The sequence below is a fragment of the Diabrotica virgifera genome, chromosome 5 (genome assembly GCF_917563875.1).
Source record: "Diabrotica virgifera virgifera chromosome 5, PGI_DIABVI_V3a".
Classification (NCBI taxonomy): domain Eukaryota; kingdom Metazoa; phylum Arthropoda; class Insecta; order Coleoptera; family Chrysomelidae; genus Diabrotica; species Diabrotica virgifera.
The window spans coordinates 144,468,110-144,488,279 of record NC_065447.1 but is presented as its reverse complement, the minus strand read 5'-3'; the positions used below and the strand labels follow the sequence as shown (position 1 = coordinate 144,488,279).

The window sequence follows — 20,170 nt, the reverse complement described above, 5'->3', positions numbered from 1 at the left end:
CGACAAAAATATTGGGGCAAATCCAAAGTCAGACAAAAAATTTGATTTTTATTAATAAGCTATACTTTGACACTATGCTGGGGTCGTGCATCCCTTATCTTCACAACCATTTTTCTGACAACAGTAGTAAGTTACAAATAATTATATTCTTAAACAAAAAATGTAATTGTCTGACAAAAATGTTGGGGCAAACGAACAGAAAACTTAATTCTTTTAGGCTATCGACGAGGAGGTATTATCAAAAAAAATTTTAAAACAGTTTTTCTCGGTTATTTTTAAATCCATTTAGCTGAAAATAGGTACACACACTAAGTAAAACATTTAAAAAGGTATGACGAAGAGATGTACCCAAAATTTTCTTATAAAATTTTCCGACAATAGGGAAAATTTTAGAAAAATTGTGATCTTATAATTTGTGTACATACTCCTTGAACAACGACAAACGTTGTTCTATAGTTTTTTCTCGAATTAAAAAAAAAACATTTCCGACAAAAGCATCAGGTTATAAGTAGTTATATTCTAAATCAAAAAATCTAAGTGTCCGACAAAAATATTGGGGCAAATCCAAAGTCGGACAAAAAATTTAATTTTTATCGGTAAACTATACTTTTAAACTATGCTGGGTTCGTGCATCCCTTATCTTTACAACCATTTTTCCAACAACAGTAGTAAGTTACAAGTACTTATATTCTTAAACAAAAAATGTAATTGTCTGACAAAAATGTTGGGGCAAACGAACAGAAAACTTAATTCTTTTAGGCTATCGACAAAGAGGTATTGTCAAAAAAAAATTTACAGTTTTTCATTCCACATTTACACATTTCAATAATTGTGCCAGTTCTCAAATTTATGTCATTGCATCGCATATTCCATTTGAAGAAATTTGCGATACATTTTTGGATAATTTTATGGTTTTAAGTTATTTTTCGGGTGTAACTACAATGATATTATGCTAAAAATGATGGTGTATCGCAGATTTAAAATGCGTTTATCTCGAAAACGGTTGAGTTTAGGGAGATGAAATAAGTATACCTTTTTTAAGTAAAACTAATAGGAGAATTAAAATTTTAATGTCAAAATTATACAGAGTGAGGGATAACAAAATTGAATGTAATAAATGAGTGCTGAAAGGCGTATGTGGCGCCCTCTGGGCAATGCATAATTTTTGGTAGGGAATTTAGTTTTCTCGACCCAAAAAACCCCCACATACCAAATTTTATGTTGTTATCTCATACCTGACAGGAAATATTCAATAATAAATATGAAAAAGTTTAATTTTGACACCCTGTATCTCGGTTATTATAAACTTTGTACCAAGGTAAGTTAGCTTAAATCGGCCTATTTTAACCTCAGGAACCTGAGGTTAAGCTATGGCCCATTCTTTACCAAACACCCTGTATGTATAAAAATTACTTTTTTTTTAAATTGTACCAAAACGCCCCATTATTTTTGTCCGACAAGTGATCCAATATGCATTACACATGTAAAAGAACATTACAAAATAAAAATGACATCTGTGGTAATAAATAAAAAAATTCCAGGAAATTAACATCTTCGGCGCATCCGACTGCGCATATGCCCCGTGAAAATTGTCCGGCAAGGTTACCATATGATTGTAAAAAGGTTTTATGATATATACCGTTAAAATTATCTATGTGGTAATAAATTTATTATTTTCATAAATTTGACATATTTAGCGTGTCCGACGCGTCATATGCCCCAATATTTTTGTCCAACAAAATTGTTTTCGCTGTTTATATGATAAAAACCATTGATTAAAATAAAATGACCAATGTGGTTATAAATTTTTTTCTTTCATAAAATTGACAACTTCGTGACCGCTTGACAGACAAATGCCCCACTGCCATGATGCGCTAAGCTCAAAATTTGTCCAACTCCATCCAAATAACACGTACAAAAAGTTTCAACGGTGTGGTCATAAATAATAATTTTATATGGGGGCTTAAGAACTACAACCCTTAACCCTTAGCGGTACAGTGAATTTGTTTTACATGAAAGAACGGGTGGTGTCTGAGAGACACACATTATGTATTTAAATACTGTACAAAAAATGAAAACTTTTGTGATCCAATTCTTATTATCTACCTTCTTTTATAACACAAAACATATTTTATAAACATAAACAAACAATTCTTTATTTGGAGAAAAATGTTAAATTTTTGCATTATGTCTCTCAATGTTCAAAATTTTGTGTAAAAATCTTGACACATGAGTTGTCATGTTCCAGGCCAGCCAGTTCCAGCCATTTTCTACATTTTTTGCAACAGTATCTTGTTTTTTTATTTCGACAGTAGTAGCATCTTCCATGTTGTACACTGTCAGTTGATCATTGTATGACCATTTGTGAACTCATTAGAGGCTGTGCCGTACCACAGGTTTCTCGTTTTAAGTGAATGTTTTAATTCAACTCTGCTTCTGTGTCACATTCATTGTGTAATGTTTCATAGATGTCTTCTTCTTCGTTAGAATAGCCTTTCTCTTCTAAATCATCCTCTGCTTCTACTTCATCATACAGCTTCTGTAGTCTAGCAATTTCTACTAGGTAAATAAGGATCCATTTGTGAAAAGCATAGAACGATTTACTTTCTAAAATAATAAAAATTTGTCTCAATAGAAGTTACAATAATAGTTTGAGTTAACATACCATTTCTTGATTCTGTAACTACAAAGCTCAGGTAGCAAATACACAGCACTTAGAATCAGGGACTTAGAACCAAACTGCGGCCTTGTACAGATGCTACTACATTATAATTGATGCAGCTACTCAAACACCCATACGTCAGAACTGACCTGCCTATTTGCAAATTATAAAAATATGATTGATTTGTCTCACAGACACGCACTTGTGCCTCGGAGGGTTAAGTGGGCAATTTTTAGTGTTTTGATAGATTTTTACGAATATAATCACAAAAAATATTCAAAAAATCCCATTTAAAAAAGATTTGTTCCACTTTTTAGTGTCAATTTTTCTACAAAGTAGTTTTGGATACAATATTTCAATATAAAAAAGATTTGACTTATTTATACTCTGTTCACTGAAGCCTTTTAAATTAGTATTTTTAAAAAGCTCATTTCGACACCCCTCCAAATAAGTGCTTCTCTTGCAGGCCCATTATCGCCGGCCCTGTGGCTGGAAGTTACTATAAAATCAATTTATTCACAGCAGTTGCTGTTATTTTTATGTTATTCTAATGTTATAGTCAAACCTCAAAGCTCCGGCAGTCCTTGTAATCCAAGGATTGATTTTTTTAAATTTAGTTGGAATCAACTAAAGAGGTACCTATCTTGTATTACATGGTATTAAGTTTGTTTAAAATGTTTTTGTTTTAATAGTCTAAAATTATTATATTTATAATAGTCTATGTACTAGTTAGCTCAATGATCTAAGATTCATTACGTGATAAAATTAGAATTACAGTAGACTCCCTCTATAACGAGAACTGAAATGGCAGACTAATTGCCTCGTTATAAGCAGATCTCTTTATATCAGACAACAATAATATTGTGCATACATATGAATATATCAGGCTGAATGAAGCTAAATCTGTCCATGTTAATTTCACCAACAAAAAATACAATATACAGTGGAACCTCGATTATCCGTCTCTCCATTAACCGTCACCTCTGTTAACCGTCAGGGTCCATATATAAGTTGTATTGACTACAGAAGTAAAAAATGAGTCATAAATTCATTTTGTTTGAGCATTGCGATAAGTCGATAGGCCAAGTGAAATTCGCTGAAATGTACAGTTTTGCTATCACCATATTTTAAGAATGAATTAACTGTTTTGTTTTCGTGGCCTAAAGATGACATAAAAGAATGGTTAATTTGTGATGAGGACGCAAAATTGTTGACAGATGATGAAATCGTTGAAATGGCAACAGAGGCGGAGGAAGCAGATTCAGAAGCTGACACAGACTACAGCTGACAAATTGATTAGGTTGTACGAACACAAATCTCTCTTATATTGTCAAACAAAACATACAAATAAAATTTGAGAGCTGTACTATGAATTTTGAATTTTTTTAATGTTCTGTTAACCGTCTTTTCGATTATCCGTCATACCCTTGGTCCGGTGCCCTGACGGATAATCGAGGTTCCACTGTATACTAGTTATAATCAACAATATCCAAGTACCTTATGCAGATACTGCTAAGTATTTGGGTATAACATTAGATGCAAAATTAAGCTGGAAGGTGCACGTTAAGAAAAAAGGGAAGAACTAAATATAACATATAAAAAAATGTATTGGCTAATTGGAAGAATCTCTACATTGTCGATGCATAATAAGTTATTACATACTTTACAAACAAATATTGAGACCTGTATGGACTTATGGATGCCCACTATGAGGGTGTACTAGACCAGCATTTTTCAACCGGTGGGTCGCAATCCACTAGTTGGTCGCGGATAGATTTCAGGTGGATCGCGGACAGATTTCAGGTGGGTCGCAGGGTGGCTCTTACAGTAGCTAAGTGGCGTACAGAGTACAGAATAGGGTATCATCCTGGGTGAGGGATGGGTCGCGAATATGAAAAAACATCAGAAGGTGGGTCGCCAGACATAAAAGGAGTGCCTAAATGTTCAAATTGTTGCCCATCATTTTCGATGCAAGCATTTACTCTTTCAAGAGTAAATTGAATAGCAACAGATTTAACTGTTTTAGACTTTTATTTATGGGGACGGATTAAAGACCTTGTTTTCGCCGCTAGGCCCACTACACGAGAAAACATGATCTAGAGAATACGAAACGCCATTGAAAGCATTGCGAAAGCAGGAATTGAGACTGCTGTTCGATCTACTCTTGAAAGAGTAAATGCTTGCATCGAATATGATGGGCAACAATTTGAACATTTAGGTCGTCACTAAGTAAGTAGTTGTTTTTATTTCTTTGTTATATTTTATAGTGTTGTTTGTCTTATTGTTGTTTTAATTAATTATATACGTTTACATCTGGAAAATGCTTCTTTGTTTTTTCCATAGCACACTACTTTTCCTTAAATTCTTTTACCGGTGACATTAACAATTGTTTAAAATTTACACGTTTCTTAACCGCTTAACGCACACATTTATTTGCAAAAATACGTCAAAAAATTACCTATTTATTTTATTACAGTAAAATAAACTACGAACAAGACTATTGTCACTAGATATAATCTAAAGTAAAAAAAACGCATATTTTATTAGAAAAATATAAAATAACAAATACCCTCATGCGCTCACCCGAGTTAACTCGGTCGTAACTTTTTACATACAAAATACTACAAGTAAGAGAAGAAAATCGCAATTATTCAAGTATAATACTGTTAAATATTGCTAACAGTGTGATACACTCTAAAACAAGGGGTTACACACAGAGGTACGTCACAGTCAGGGCAAAACGTGACGTCAGCAAAATAGAATTCTACTCATCGTGATCCCACCCCAGTCGGCAGTCGATCGTAGAAAGTTTAAAATTAGAAACGAGAAAACAGAGGGCACGGGCGCCCATATAAAAATTTTTAGGGGGGGGCAGACGTGAAGATGTTGCAGATTACATTTCGTATACTTTGGATAACCATATATAGTTTAAAGCAACCGAAAAGCTAGGGGGACACGGCCCCCCTGCCCATAGGTACGGGTGCCCATGCAAGTTGGGATACCGTTATTTAGCGCTAGAGGAGTTAAAACGCGTAGACGCCTTATATATCGTACAAATATTTTAAACACGAAACTCGGTTAAGCGAAAATAGAAACGTAGTTTAAACCCGAGTTAACTCAGGTAAGCACGTTAAGCGGTTGATATCTCGAGATAGAAAAAAGGTATCGACATGCGGTTTTCGGTATATGTTGCTAATTTGGTCTAATTTTGTAATACTGGATTAAAAATGCATACTTACATTTAATATTCTCCAAAGAAAACTAGATTTCCGAAAATAATTAAATAACGCCTACTAGCTGGCATATAGAAGAAGAAGAATTTATTCAAAAATTAGGTAACTCTAATATACAGTTACAATTGAGATATTTTATAATATGTATATACAATTTAAATTATTTGACAATAGAAAAGTGTTATTAAGATACAATATCAAGTCATAATAATAAAAATAAAACAAAAAACAAAAAAAAAACACTTAAAATATTCCATTACAATACAAGCATTAAAAATACTACATTACTCAAAATATTACTTATTAGGCTACTTTGAAAATAAGACTCTTACATTGACGAAAACGAGCTGTTTTCAACAAGACCAAGTATGCAAAATTCGATTTAGCAGAACCGGACTTACAGCCATTTTTTCATAAGAAGGTTCCCACTCACCCCCACCCCTTATTTGCAAAGGTAGACTTAAACTTGTGAAATCAAATATGCGCAGAATTTTATGAAAAATGCGATGATAGGATTTCCAGTGCCCTTTCATTAGGTAAATTTTGTAAAATTTTAATTTTTTTTATTTTTGATATTCAATTACTACAAATAAATGGAGAAAGATCAGGCACTTTAAATGGGATAAGGGAATTAAACAAGGAGATGGACTAAGCCCCCTCTTGTTTATAATAGTCATGGATACTTTAATCAAAAATACCAAAGATCAAACAAGAAACCTTCAATACATAGTAGGATATAAAAACTTAAATGCAATAAAGATCAACTCCCTTCTATACGCTGATGATATAGTTTTAATCACAGACACAGTAGAGAAAATGCAGAAACTAATAGATATTTGGCAAAAAGAGATTCATAAATTAAAAATGGAAATGAACCTCAACAAAACAAAACTTATGATAATAAATGAAGATGAGAAAAGAGAAAGGAATACTAATATAATAGTAAAGGAAAAAGTAATAGAACATGTATCTACTTTTGAATATTTGGGAAATATAATAACAGATGGTGGGAAAACGGACTTGGCAATAAGTAATAAACTGAAGAAGGCAACTAGCGTGTACTACTCTTTAAATAATACAATTTTTGGAAAGTCAGAAATAAGCAACAAAACTAAACTCAGAGTATATAACAGCATAGTAAATCCGATAATGACATATGGGGCGGAAACATGGATTGTCCAAAAGAAACATGAATCAATGATAAACGCGACCGAGATGAAATACATGAGAAGAATAGCCGGAGTTACGAAGTTTGACAGATTCAGAAATGAAGATATAAGAAGAGAGCTGGAACAAGAACCGATAATTAGGAAGATCGAAAACAAACAATTAAGCTGGTTTGGGCACATACAACGAATGGAGCAAAATAGACTTACAAAGAAGGTACATGAAGCCAAAATGGGAAACAAAAGAAAAAAGGGAAGGCCGAGGAAGACATGGATGGACCAGATCCAAGATATAGGTGAAAGGAGACACAGTATGAGGGATATGAAGAACCTGGCCACCAATAGAAGCAATTGGAAGAAGTGGATAAAAGGCGGAACCCGACATCCGACGCCCTGAAGGGCACTAAGGATTATGAGAAAGAAGAAGAAGATATTCAATTACGCCCTCTAGCGGTGGACCTACAATTATGAAAATAATTTCCAGGCTTTTCCCGAGGCAACTTTTGTTATAAATACTTTTTTTTCAAAGCTGTAGTATAAACGGTTCCTGAGATATGGCCGAGAGCCATTCTTATTGGGACACCCGGTACATGAGACAGTATCATAGAGCCTCAACAAAAAGGATTCGCTAAGAGCACCATGGGCATGGGCTGCAAAAAACAGCTTATAATCTCTCAGTCATCTCTAATCAAGGCTTATCAAAATTGGAAGACAGGTTCAAACAAATAAAGCAACAGGTCGATCTTTATCCATCTGCTTTCCAGATAAAACATTTTTTTTTATTAAATTTCATACATAGACAAATATGACTGGCATGGGTTGCCTATCAAAATTTTGTCATAGATTAAGGGGTAAGTATTTTTTTGAATGTATGTTAGAGAAAATATATACAAAGTTTCAGGTGGATCAGTCAAGAAGTTTTTGAGTTACAATGTCCACCGCCTTTGAAAAAAAAAGTGAGAAAAACGCGTTTAAAGTTTTGTCAAGTTTTATTTCCAATTTCTTTTTTGTTTGTCAAATCGTAAAGTAATGCACACCGGAATATGTTTTTTAATCGCGGAGTAAATTACAAAAGAGCTGTATTTCCGGTAATTTTGCTCTGATCGATCTGAAATTTTCTGAGAGTACTCTTGAAGTTATGTACTTTTATTAAAAAAAAAATAAAAATATTACCCTATATACATATACTCCAAGTTTTGCTGACGACCAAATAGTGATCGTACAAGACGAAGATGACCTCAGTTTTATGATGAGAGAACTGGAACAGGAATATACAAAGAATGGGATGGAAATAAACCTAAAGAAAACTGAATAACTAACAACGGAGAATACAGACATAAAACAGCTGGAAATAGATGAACGTAAACAAATCAAAGGAACGGACAAGCATTTAGGTTTCATATCAAACAAAGGAACAACGGAAGAAGATATAAAAAAATAGACTAAGACAAACAAGAGGGGGGGACGAGGTTAGTTATAAGGGGTCAAAGTCGCGGTTTTTATTATTTTTTTGTGCCGTTCATGATCGAGATAGTGCACCAAAATTTGGTAATAAGTAGGTCATGACGTAACTAAGTAAAATATCCAGGGGCGGAACGCTGCGTGGCCGACAAATGGGTGGGGCAGGTGTGAATATAAAAATTATAAGGGATTTTTTATGACTTTATTAGGTGATCGAGATAGTGAACCAAAATTTGGGAGTAAGTAGATCATGACTAAGCAAAATCTCCAGGGGCCGAAACCAGAGTTGGGGATGAGGGTAGTTTTAAGGGGTCAAAATCGCAGCTGGCATTATTTTTTTTTGTGACGCAGCACAACATTTGTCCTCCACGCAGCGTTCCGCCCCTGGGGATTTTACTTAGTTACGTCATGACCTACTTATTCCCAAATTTTGGTGCACTATCTCGATCATGAGCGTCATAAAAAAATAATAAAACCTGCGACTTTGACCTCTTATAACTACCCTCGTCCCCCACTCTGATTTCCGGCCGTTGAGGAAAGTCATGTACACAACTAATTCAACATATCCCCGTATAGTTTTTCCATATTACTGATCACGCACAAAATCCGCTTCTATCTCTCCGACTATAAAAATAAACAACAAAATATTGGGGCATACTGGAAGGATGTATTATCTACAGTGTGTCAATTTGAAAAGTTGCACCCCCTATAATAGGGTCCCTATAGAAAATCTAAAAATATGAAAAATCACGTCAAATTTATTTGTGAGGGGGACATTTTGTAGACCAGTTTTCAACTAAATGACATCAACCCTCTAGCGGGAGCGGATACAACCCCCAAAATCTTTAATGGAAAGGGGGTTGAGTGATACCTCATTTTGAAAGTCATTCAATTACCTTTTAAAAAATACCATATAGCTTATATTTATTTTTAGTACTTTTGGAAAAATCTTGGCATCAATACTCTAAAAAATTTTGAAGTTCTGAACTCGATACTTAATATCTTTACGGTTTTACTTGATTTTTCTAAAAATTCTTCATAAAAATACTCTAAATACTCCAACAACCAAAAAAAATCAATTTGAAGTCCAATACTCCAAAAAAAGTTTTGGAGTTCTGAACTCGATACTTTTAATATCTGTACTGTTTCACTTGATTTTTCCAAAAGTACTGAAAAGAAATATAATGTATGTGGTATTTTTTAAAGAGTAATCGAGCGATCTTTAAAATGAGGTATCACTCAACCCCCTTCCCATTAAAGATTTTGGGGGTTGTGTCCGCCCCTGCTAGAGGGTTAATGTAATTTAGTTGGAAACTGGTGCACAAAATGTCCCCCTCACAAATAAATTTGACGTGTTTTTGTATATTTTTAGATTTTCTATAGGAACGAAATTATTATTATAACTTTTATAATTGACACCCTATATATTTCATTCAACACAAAATTATTAAAAACGTCTTACATATAAATGATTATTATTTTATAAAGGTTGTACATGTTTTTATTTTTATATTTCAGACATACTGGATCATTGCGAAAATGAACTTTTAAAAAGTGAACTATTTGATGACGATGCCTTTATGACATTAGATGACCATGACCCTATGGATTTGATGAATTTCAATGATTTAGAACAGAGTTCATTAATAAAAAATTCACCTACATTCTCTTCTAATTATAGTAACAGTTCTTTATTTGATTCGTCACAGTCACCGTTGTCCCAATCCTACCCTTCTCCACTACTAGACAATAGTTCTCTAAATACCCCTATCAGCCCTAAGTATAGTCCAGTTCAGCCACAACCCATTGTTCAGAATGTACAGATTAAAAATGTGTCAGTTCCCGTACAGAATTTACAAAACTCTGTCATTATTTCATCAGCCAATTTGCAACAAACTACTCAACCGGTTGTATACACAACAAATATTCCAGTTCAGAATCAGCATATAATTTTACAGCAAGATAATAGTAAAGGGCATGGTGGGAGACAGAAAGGGCAGAGAGGGGTATTGGTGCAGAATATTCAACAGATTCCAGTAGATCAAATGCAGCCAGTAGTTTTGCAAGCAAAAATATTGAAAACTGATTCTCAGGTAAACTACTTTTTACTACCAAAAAACTAAATTTATAATATCAATGATTTAATTCAGTAACTGTAAAAGATATAGGGGATGCCGTATCAGTTTGTTTTGTTTTAAATTATTAGTGCGAAATTGTGAGCATGAAATAATGTATTTTTATCTTTCTACTACTTCTTGAATCTGTTAATTTCTATGATTAAGAATTTATTGTGAGCCATTTCTTATTTTTTGCAGTTTTTTGTACTTTTCTGCTAATTTTTTAAAGACTACTTACTCTTTAGTTAGCCGGTTTTGCCATTTATTAATATTTAACATCTCTATGATCATTCTTAGTGATCATGGTTTACTATGTATGCTTATTAGTATCTTCCCATTCATCAGTTCCATAATTCATGTTTTTTACGGTTTTTATTTTTGTTGGTAATTCTGATATATTTGTATGTCCTTGTTGATATGATTTAACGTTCTCATTAATAAGTTCTTCAAGGTTTTCATGGAGCATTAAGAAAAATATTCCTCAAACTATACATAATTTTACTTTGTCTTCAAACAAATGTATAAATAATTAACTTGTATCCATTTCTGTATTGGTCATATTTGTCCCTTGTCCAATGTTATAAACATGAATTTAAGATTTCGATAGATCATAGTGTGGAAATGCTGCCACAACACGCTATACTACAAGTCAAGTCTACTAGTTCCACTGTTTTTGTCTAATATTTTGATTGATTGTTTTTTAACCCGTTGACTGTATTTGAACATATTTTTTCTTTGCATATTCTGTTTTTTTTTTATTATTTTTCTTAACTATTTTACCTCCATTGATTTGATCATGTTCGTTTTTTATGTACATAATCTAATTTTTACCCTTGTTTTGGGATATATATTTTTGTGTTTACTTCAACTTTTTGTGTTTAAGAGCGTAGGCGCAAAATTTCGGGCCAATGCTTTTTAAATGCATTAATTTTTTTCCGAATCCTGAGAAAACTAATAAGTATTTTTGAAAAATTTAAACGCCGAATGAAAGAATACATTATTACCGAGGGACGAAAGTCCCCTGAAAACTTCTATAATGTTTTATTTTAATAAGTTACAGGGGTGTAAAAGAAGAGAATTGAGTGTAATTTTTTTTTTCAAATATATCACTCCAAAGAAATTTTTTTTTATTCTAAGGGAGTTTTGGTCCGCGGTAGATAATAATTTAATCTTTCATTCTGCGTTTAAATTTTTCAAAAATACTTAGGCATTAGTTTTCTCGCGATTCTAAAAAATGAATGCGTTTAAAAAGCATTGGCCCAAAATTTTGCGAGTATGCTCTCAATAACATTTTTTGGCATATTATAGTTGAGTTGATTTATTTCTTTTGTTGCATCGATAGTCATCTTTCTATTGCCAATTATTGCATTATCTAAACATTCATATTTTGGTACCTTCCCATGAATTTTTCTTTTTCACTTTACGTCTTTACGATATTTTTAATGTGTTTTTAATACTAATTTCCATTGACGTATTTTACATTTTGTTTCCGTTAACTGTTATATTGGGTTATACTGGTGTCAGCGTATTTATTTCCTTAGCATTCTAATTTTTTCCATTGTGCTCACCCCCTAATAGGGAATTGCATAAAATTGTAAATTCGAAAAAATGCTATAAATCACAACAGAACATAATTTAAAACATATACAAAAAAAGTTCTTTTGTCTTTCGTTTGGCCCCTAAAAACGATTCAAATCGAGAGAAAATTCAAATTATAACAGGCAGCCCACAGCGCGCCCTCATTGGTCGTAAAGTCATATCATTATAGTCTTTGATAGTCCTGTCGCCAGGGGGGGTACAACGGCCTTCTTAATTCAGATGGACTTACCCAAGTTTTTTTATGTATTTTGACCCGTAGAACACGAATTTTTTGGGTAACAGTTGATCCGGATGTCGATAAAGTTGTTATATACAAAGAACTTGAGGAATCACATAACAGCGACTTTTCGCAAAACAAAACATTTTTTTGTATTTTTTGGGTCATTCTAAGCAAAAAATGTTTTTACAAGTTTTTTCGTAGGATGCATAGTTTTCGACATAAACGCCATTGAACTTTCAAAAAATCGAAAAATTGCAATCTTTGAACCCCAATAACTTTTGATAGAAAAATAAAATAGCAATTCTGCTTACTGCATTTGAGAGTTCAAGTAAAATTCTATCGGTTTTGATTATTTTCATTGCTAAAAATTAAGTTTTTATTTGTTAAACAACGACATAAACACATAGTGTTTCCCGTACCCAATGCATGCGTTTTAATGTACGTAATCTATGTAGAAATTGTATGTATGCGCGCCTACTCGTTCGATTTCAGATGAGAAATGCATTGAAAACATCATTCAATTACTATGTGTTTATAACTTTGTTTAACAATAAAAAAATTAATTTTTAGCACTGAAAGTAATCAAAACCGATAGAACTTGACTTGAACTTTCAAATGCGGTAAGCAGAATTGCGATTTTATTTTTCTATCAAAAGTTATTGGGGTTCAAAGATTGCAATTTTTCGGTTTTTTGAAAGTTCAACCGCGTTTATGTCGAAAACTATGCATGCTACGAAAAAACTTGTAAAAACATTTTTTGCTTAGAATGACCCAAAAAATACAAAAAAATGTTTTGTTTTGCGAAAAGTCGCTGTTATGTGATTCCTCAAGTTCTTTGTTTATAACAATCTTATCGACATCCGGATCGACTGTTACACAAAAAATTCGTGTTCTACGGGTCAAAATACATAAAAAAAAACTTGGGTAAGTCCATCTGAATTAAGGAGGCCGTTGTACCCCCACTGGCGACAGGACTATGGAGTCCTCGCCATTAATTCATTAGGTTTGGCATTCGTTCTGACACTCAGTTTTATAAATATTTTGATAGTTCTTTCCTTTCCTTCAAAAATTGTATCAAACTCCAATCTCAACAAACGGGTATACAGTGATGAGCGCACTAATAACCGACAAAATAGCTAAAAAGATGGAAAACATAAAACATTGCGAAACAAAAAGAGATGAAACTAGTGGAGATGGAAATGATCGTTATATACGTATAAATTAACATTAAATTACATAGTTTTCCACCTTTAGACGTATCAGAGGAGTATGACAACTGTCACTGTGACACTAGAATTTTATAAAATACTCTTGTCACAGACGTCTAAAGGTGGGAAACTATGTAATGTGATGTTAATTTATACGTTTATAACGATAATTTCCACCTCCACTAGTTTCATCTCTTTTTGTTTCGCAATGTAGCGAAACGCGCGCGCGTTTATTAGCGCGCTCATCACTGTATATTATTACAATATTATACACTGTATTAATAATTATTAATATACACTGTATATTATTATAATCACAAAATATAATTATGTGACGTCACAAGTGTTCGCGCGCTTTTTGGATCGTTTGAAATGGTTTAAATACACAGAAGATTTTAAATTTGTACTTCTAAGTTATTATGAGTTTTTGAGGCGTGAAACTTTGGAAATCTTATTTTTAAACAAAACTGAACATTATTATGTAATAAAAAATGTGCAAGATCCCTATTGCCATATAATAAAATGTACTTTTAACCTTCTATATTTTATGTTGCTAGTATATTAGCATTAGACTCATTCATTTTTTATATCATGAAACATTTAAACTCCTATGGTCTTAGGAGCAATTATTTTTATATCTTAGTTTTATGTTTATTTTAGGTCATCACTCCTACAGTTATGTACACAACAGCAGTCTCAAATACAACTTCCCAACCTCTTCAAACCCTATTAAGTACCAATAGAATTTTAACTACAGGAATTCCCTTGGTATTAGATGGTGAAAGTAAGGTTGCTATAAATCGTGTCCAACCTATCAAAGAACCCAAAGTTAAAGAAGTAAAAAGAAGTGCTCACAATGCTATTGAAAGAAAATACAGGACAAGTATTAATGACAAAATCGTTGAGTTGAAAAATATTGTTGTCGGGGAAGATGCTAAGGTAATTCATATTTTACGTACGTAACTTATAATGTTTAAATTGAGTTGCAAATTTTTGTGTTCCCGCGTGCCAAAAAAAGTTTATTAATAGCAAGCTGAAAATTTGTTAATAGCTTAACGCTCTCTATTCGGACAAACTTTGATATATGGGAACACTGGAATAGGGGAAGTTTTAATTATTGTGGAGTGTGATTTTAATTGTCGAACTTGTCATCCTGACAAGTTTATGATTGTGAAAACTAGTAGGTTGTTATTAAGTTTATTCAATAGCAAACTTTATATGTATATAATATACGAAAAAATATTTGTCCGGCAAATATGTTGGCCATGTTGGATCCTTCACGTACAACATGCCAAATGACAGGAATTATGTTGGTGATACATAGCAGTCTGATTTTGGCATGAGAGTTTAATGAAAGGGTAACAATTCCAAAGGGTTCCACAATTAAAACTTCCCCTGTTCCAGTATTCCCGTACATCAAAGTTTGTCCGACTAAACACCTTTAAGCTATTAACAAATTTTCAGCTTGCTAATTAATAAACTTTTTTTGGTACGCGGGATCCAGACCTAATATCAGATTAGATGATGTGTAGTTAATAATATTTAAGATTACTTGACTATTTATGGAATATCCATAAAAAGATTGAGTTGTTCAAAAATATGTCTATCGTTCTTAGAAAGAAAGAAGAGATTTAAAGCTCTTTTGTGTAATGGTTACATTACTTTCTTATTAGTCACTAATTGTTGTGGAGAAATAAAACATGTTGAACACATTTTCTCCTGGTTCTTTGGTTGCTAAATCTATGCTTCGTTAACCAATAACTTTTGAAGATCTTGTAGAATTGATTTGTTTTCTTCTTCTTCAGTCATTGCAATATTTCAGATCACAACTAGATTCTCAACATCTGGCCAAAGTTTACTCCAAGATTTAACAAACGTTGAAGAAGGCATTTCTTGAAATGCTGTAGCTAAAATATAGATAACGTCCCTAATATTGATCTTTTTGATGACTCCTAAAAGACTTTTGTCTTCAGTCTCCGAATGCTGCAGAATTTTAGAAGAATCAAGTTTATGCATGTATCGCCTTTTTAAGCTTTCGATCACTTCTAGGTCTCTTAGTTGCACGTGGTTGCACTAAGCTCGGCACATTAGGAGGAAGAAAAACTGATTTTATGTCATATACATCGTATCATGAGAATGTATTGGATCATTATGTAACACTACGTCTGCTTTGTTCGGCAAGTTTACACTTTTTTTTATTTTTGAAACAAGTCTGAATTCATCCACCAAAATTTTTATCAGATTCCATTTTCGATCAAAGCTCCTCATTGGAACGCCTATCTCTTCGCCAATCATATACAGTGCTTTTCACAACATTACATTTTGTACAAATTTTCGCCACGGATTCACCATTATCAATCCTCTTTTGGACTTTTAAACGTGTATCCATCCAAACCACAATTTGTTTGCGCGTTTAGGAAATCATAGTTGTGGTTGCTATGCTGTGGTTGCTATGCTTCAGTTGCATATTATTTTCACTAGTTTTTCCAAGCCACTCTACTACCCGGCCCGAATGAAAACTATAGTAGAGAAAATAAGACGGAATAAGTGTTTTATAACGGAACGCCTCCTTTATTTCGAAAACGGCTGGCATGATTTATAAAAATTTTGGTATGTAAGGATCTTGTGATGCGGTCGATATTATGGTGGTATTTACATTGTTGTCAGATCTTCTGTTTTTCTGGAAATATAATGAACTTTCCTATTTCAAAAGGATCACCCTGTAGATTTTTTACGTTTTGAGTTCCTTAATAAATACTCATTATTTTTCATGTAATGTTCCCTATACCTAAGTGCCATAAATTCGGAGATATTGCTACATTTAGTCTAGGCGCCAGAGGGGTCACCGTGTCCTTTTCAATTCTGATGGACAAACGGTTTCTTATACATTTTTGGCTGCTGATTACGAATTTCGAGGGTGGATTTCGATCCGAGTGGTCAAAAAATTGTTATAAACAATTTAATTGTTTATAAATTGTTTATAAGGCTCTGGCTCATAAACTAAAAGAGATAAAAAAAATGTTTCAAATAAAATTTGTTCCTTAATATAAAATAAAGAAAAAAACGTTTACTAAACTTAAATCCCATAATTGGAACTTAAGATATTGTAAAATTAGTGCACAATGCAAATTGCAAATTGCAAAATAAGTATTTTTCAAAGCTTTATCGATCGTAACTCGGCTTCTACGCATGCAAAGGAGCCTTAGAAGGTCTCGTTTTAAAGCTTAATTAATAGGCTTTCAAACAAAGTTTCTTAAATTACTTTATCTTCATTTGTTTTAAAGCTATACCCGTTTGAAGTTATAATTTTCTTAAAAAAATTGTACATTAATTTGTTTATAAGGGTTTCAAGCAAATTTGAGCTATAAACATTTATACTTTAATTAACAATAATGATAGAAGAACTCAAAGCGAACAATTTGAGCTTACGAAAATGTTCGTAAGTTTATTTTTGGCCAAGATATCGATATTTTAATGGCGCGCTATGAGGCGCAAGATCGGCTCAGAGTCAAGTAAGTATGTATTCTTCGACGCTTTATCGATCGTAACTCGGCTTCTACGTATGCAAATGAGCCAATATGTGATATCCATATAAAAATGTACCGAGTTCTTTTGCAGCATCATCATTGCATATAAAATGAGCATTTAAGATATGGCGGCATACACACAATTGACGCGCCTTGATGATGCTGCAAAAGAACTAGATCCACTTTATATGGATATCATATAGATAATTAGACTCTGAAGCCCCAAAAAGTTTTAGTTTTACTGCCTACAAGAACAGACTTAGTACCACCATGTAACTGTTAAGATTTCTCTAAGAACTTAAGCAGATGTAAAAAAGCTGAGATTCCCTGTATATCTCTATGCAGATGCATGAAAAAAAAAATGTTTGTAAAAATAGTATTAATAAATAATATCAACTTACTTTTTAGTTATACTTCTGAAATATTAGTTTTTAATGTTTTTTTTTTTCTCATTTAGTACAAAAAATAGAAGACAAAGTAAATAGAATGAAAGGTGGTACGAGGTACAGTATGATGATTTAATTATACGAATTATATGATAAAATTTTATTAGGATCTTCAAAAATGAAAAATGAAGATAACGTATGTATACATAGAAATTATAATTTGCATCGAGAAGTCAGCGCGTGAACCTTTACGCGGTGAGCCGATCTTGCGCCTCATAGCGCGCCATTTAAATATCGATATCTTGGCCAAAAATAAACTTACGAACATTTTCTTAAGCTCAAATTGTTCCTTTTGAGTTCTTCTATCATTATTGTTAATTAAAGTATAAATGTTTCTAGCTCAAATTTGCTTGAAACCCTTATAAACAAGTTAATGTACAATTTTTTAAGAAAATTATAAATTCAAACGGGTATAACTTAAAAAAAATGAAGATAAAGTCATTTAACAAACTTTGTTTGGAAGCCTATTAATTAAGCTTTAAAATAAGACCTTCTAAGGCTTATTTTCATGCGTAGGAGCCGAGTTACGATCGATAAAGCTTCGAAAAATACTTGTTTTGCAATTTGCATTGTGCACTAATTTTACAATATCTTGAGTTCTAATTGTTGGATTTAAGTTTAGTAAACGATTTTTTCGTCGTTTTTTATTAAGGAACAAATTTTATTTGAAACATTTTTTTATCTCTATTAGTCTATGAGCCAGAGCCTTATAAACAATTTATAAACAATTACATTGTTTATAACAATTTTTCGACCACTCGGATCGAAATCCACCCTCGAAATTCGTAATCAGCAGCCAAAAATCCATAAGAACCGTTGAGTTTGTCCATCAGAATTGAAAAGGACACGGTGACCTCTATTTGGCGCCTAGACTAATTTATTTAAACCATTCTTATTATTTTAGGTTTTTTGGATCATTCGGAACAAAATAGGCGTCTACTAATTTTTCTCTGAAGTTAATCGTTTTCGAGTTATAAACAAATTAAAACTGAAAAAAAAAACAAAAATGACAATTCTTAAGGCTCAAAACCGCCAGTAAAAAGTATTATTTTTGAAATTACGAAGTGTCTAAATTCAATTTCAAACCTTCTTCTATCAGCTCCCGATAAAAATTTTTGGCATACTTTATTCTAAACCATAAGCCCAAAATATTTATCGGAAACTGATAGAATAATGGCAGGGGAGCCCAAGTGGGGATTTTTGCAGTTACTCGAGCGCGTCAGATTATTACATGGGGAGAAACCTTGTATAGTCGGTTCGCTAAACTCAGACACAACTGGCTAGTGATTGTAGTAAGTAATTTTGCCAATTTGGTAAAATTGGCAAAAAAAATTACTAAATAGTTAGTAATTTTGCCAATTTTGGTAAAATTGGTCAAAAACAAAAAAATTACCGACTAAAATCACTAGCCAGTTGTGTCTGAGGTAAGTTAAGTACATGCAAAACAGTGTATATTTAAAAAATCTGACGATTTGAGCGGGGCGTAAGGAAATGGGTGAGTCCCAAAGTTTCACAAGAAAAAAGCGAATATTTCGCGAAATGAAGACAGATCGAAAAAAAAAATGCGTGCTCAATATTTTTCAAAAATCTATCGAATGATACCAAACACGACTTCCCACGGAGAGGGGTGGGGGGTAAATTTAAAATTTTAAATACGAATCCCGCGAAATGAACATCAGATCGAAAAACTGAAAAATGCACTTATTCAACATATTTGAAAAATCTATCGAATGACACCAAACACGACCCCCACGGAGGTGGGGTGGGGGATTACTTTATAATCTTAAATGGGAGCCCCATTTTTTTATTGCAGATTTGGATTCCTTACGTAAAAATAAGTAACTTTTATTCGAGACATTTTTTCGAATTATGGATAGATGGCACTATAATCTAAAAAAAAACGATTGTTGGAAATGGAAAATTCAATTAAAAGGAAAGTCCCCACTAAAACGGAATACTTTACTTAACTTTTTTTGGTTTTAGGATCTACTCTTCACATCCCAATAGGTCCCCATAACGCTCGCGTTACTGCACATTTAGCATACTTTGCTCCACTACCATAAGATTTGAACTTCAATTTAGGCACTTTGTAATTTCAAAAATAATATTTTTTACTTGTTTGTAAGCCTTGAAAATCGTTTTTTTTTTCAGTTTTAAATTCTTTATAGCTAGAAAACAATTAACTTTAGAGAAAAATTACAAAAGACCTTTTTTGTTCGGAATGACCCAAAAAAACCTAAAATAATATCTGTCCGGACCGAGAAAATGATTTGTATAATTTGTTTAGAAAATTTGTTAATAAATGTATTTTATTTGGGAAATAAGCCATAATTTAAGTTTGAAATTAAATTTATTGAATGAACTATCTTCCAATAAAGTCGTCCCAGAAAGGCAACCCATAAATATTGGCAATATAATTTTAAAGTCGTCTACCTACTTTAAAATGTATAATATAATATGTCTGAATTGTCAATATGAATGAGTAAGATAAAATTAAATTAGAAGAATTTTTTACCAAGCAACAAAAACAA

The 20,170-nt window shown here is 32.6% G+C and overlaps 1 protein-coding gene across 1 annotated transcript in view; it reads left to right on the top strand.

Annotated features, from left to right (window-relative positions):
• The window catches only part of LOC114331799 (sterol regulatory element-binding protein 1), a 101,357-nt gene that overhangs the window by 1,670 nt on the left and 79,517 nt on the right, over positions 1 to 20,170 (top strand). Inside the window, exons 2-3 of the mRNA XM_028281460.2 lie at positions 10,041 to 10,615; positions 14,327 to 14,605. Of these exons, the coding sequence (XP_028137261.2) occupies positions 10,041 to 10,615; positions 14,327 to 14,605 (854 nt within the window). The remainder of the gene's footprint in view (positions 1 to 10,040; positions 10,616 to 14,326; positions 14,606 to 20,170) is intronic.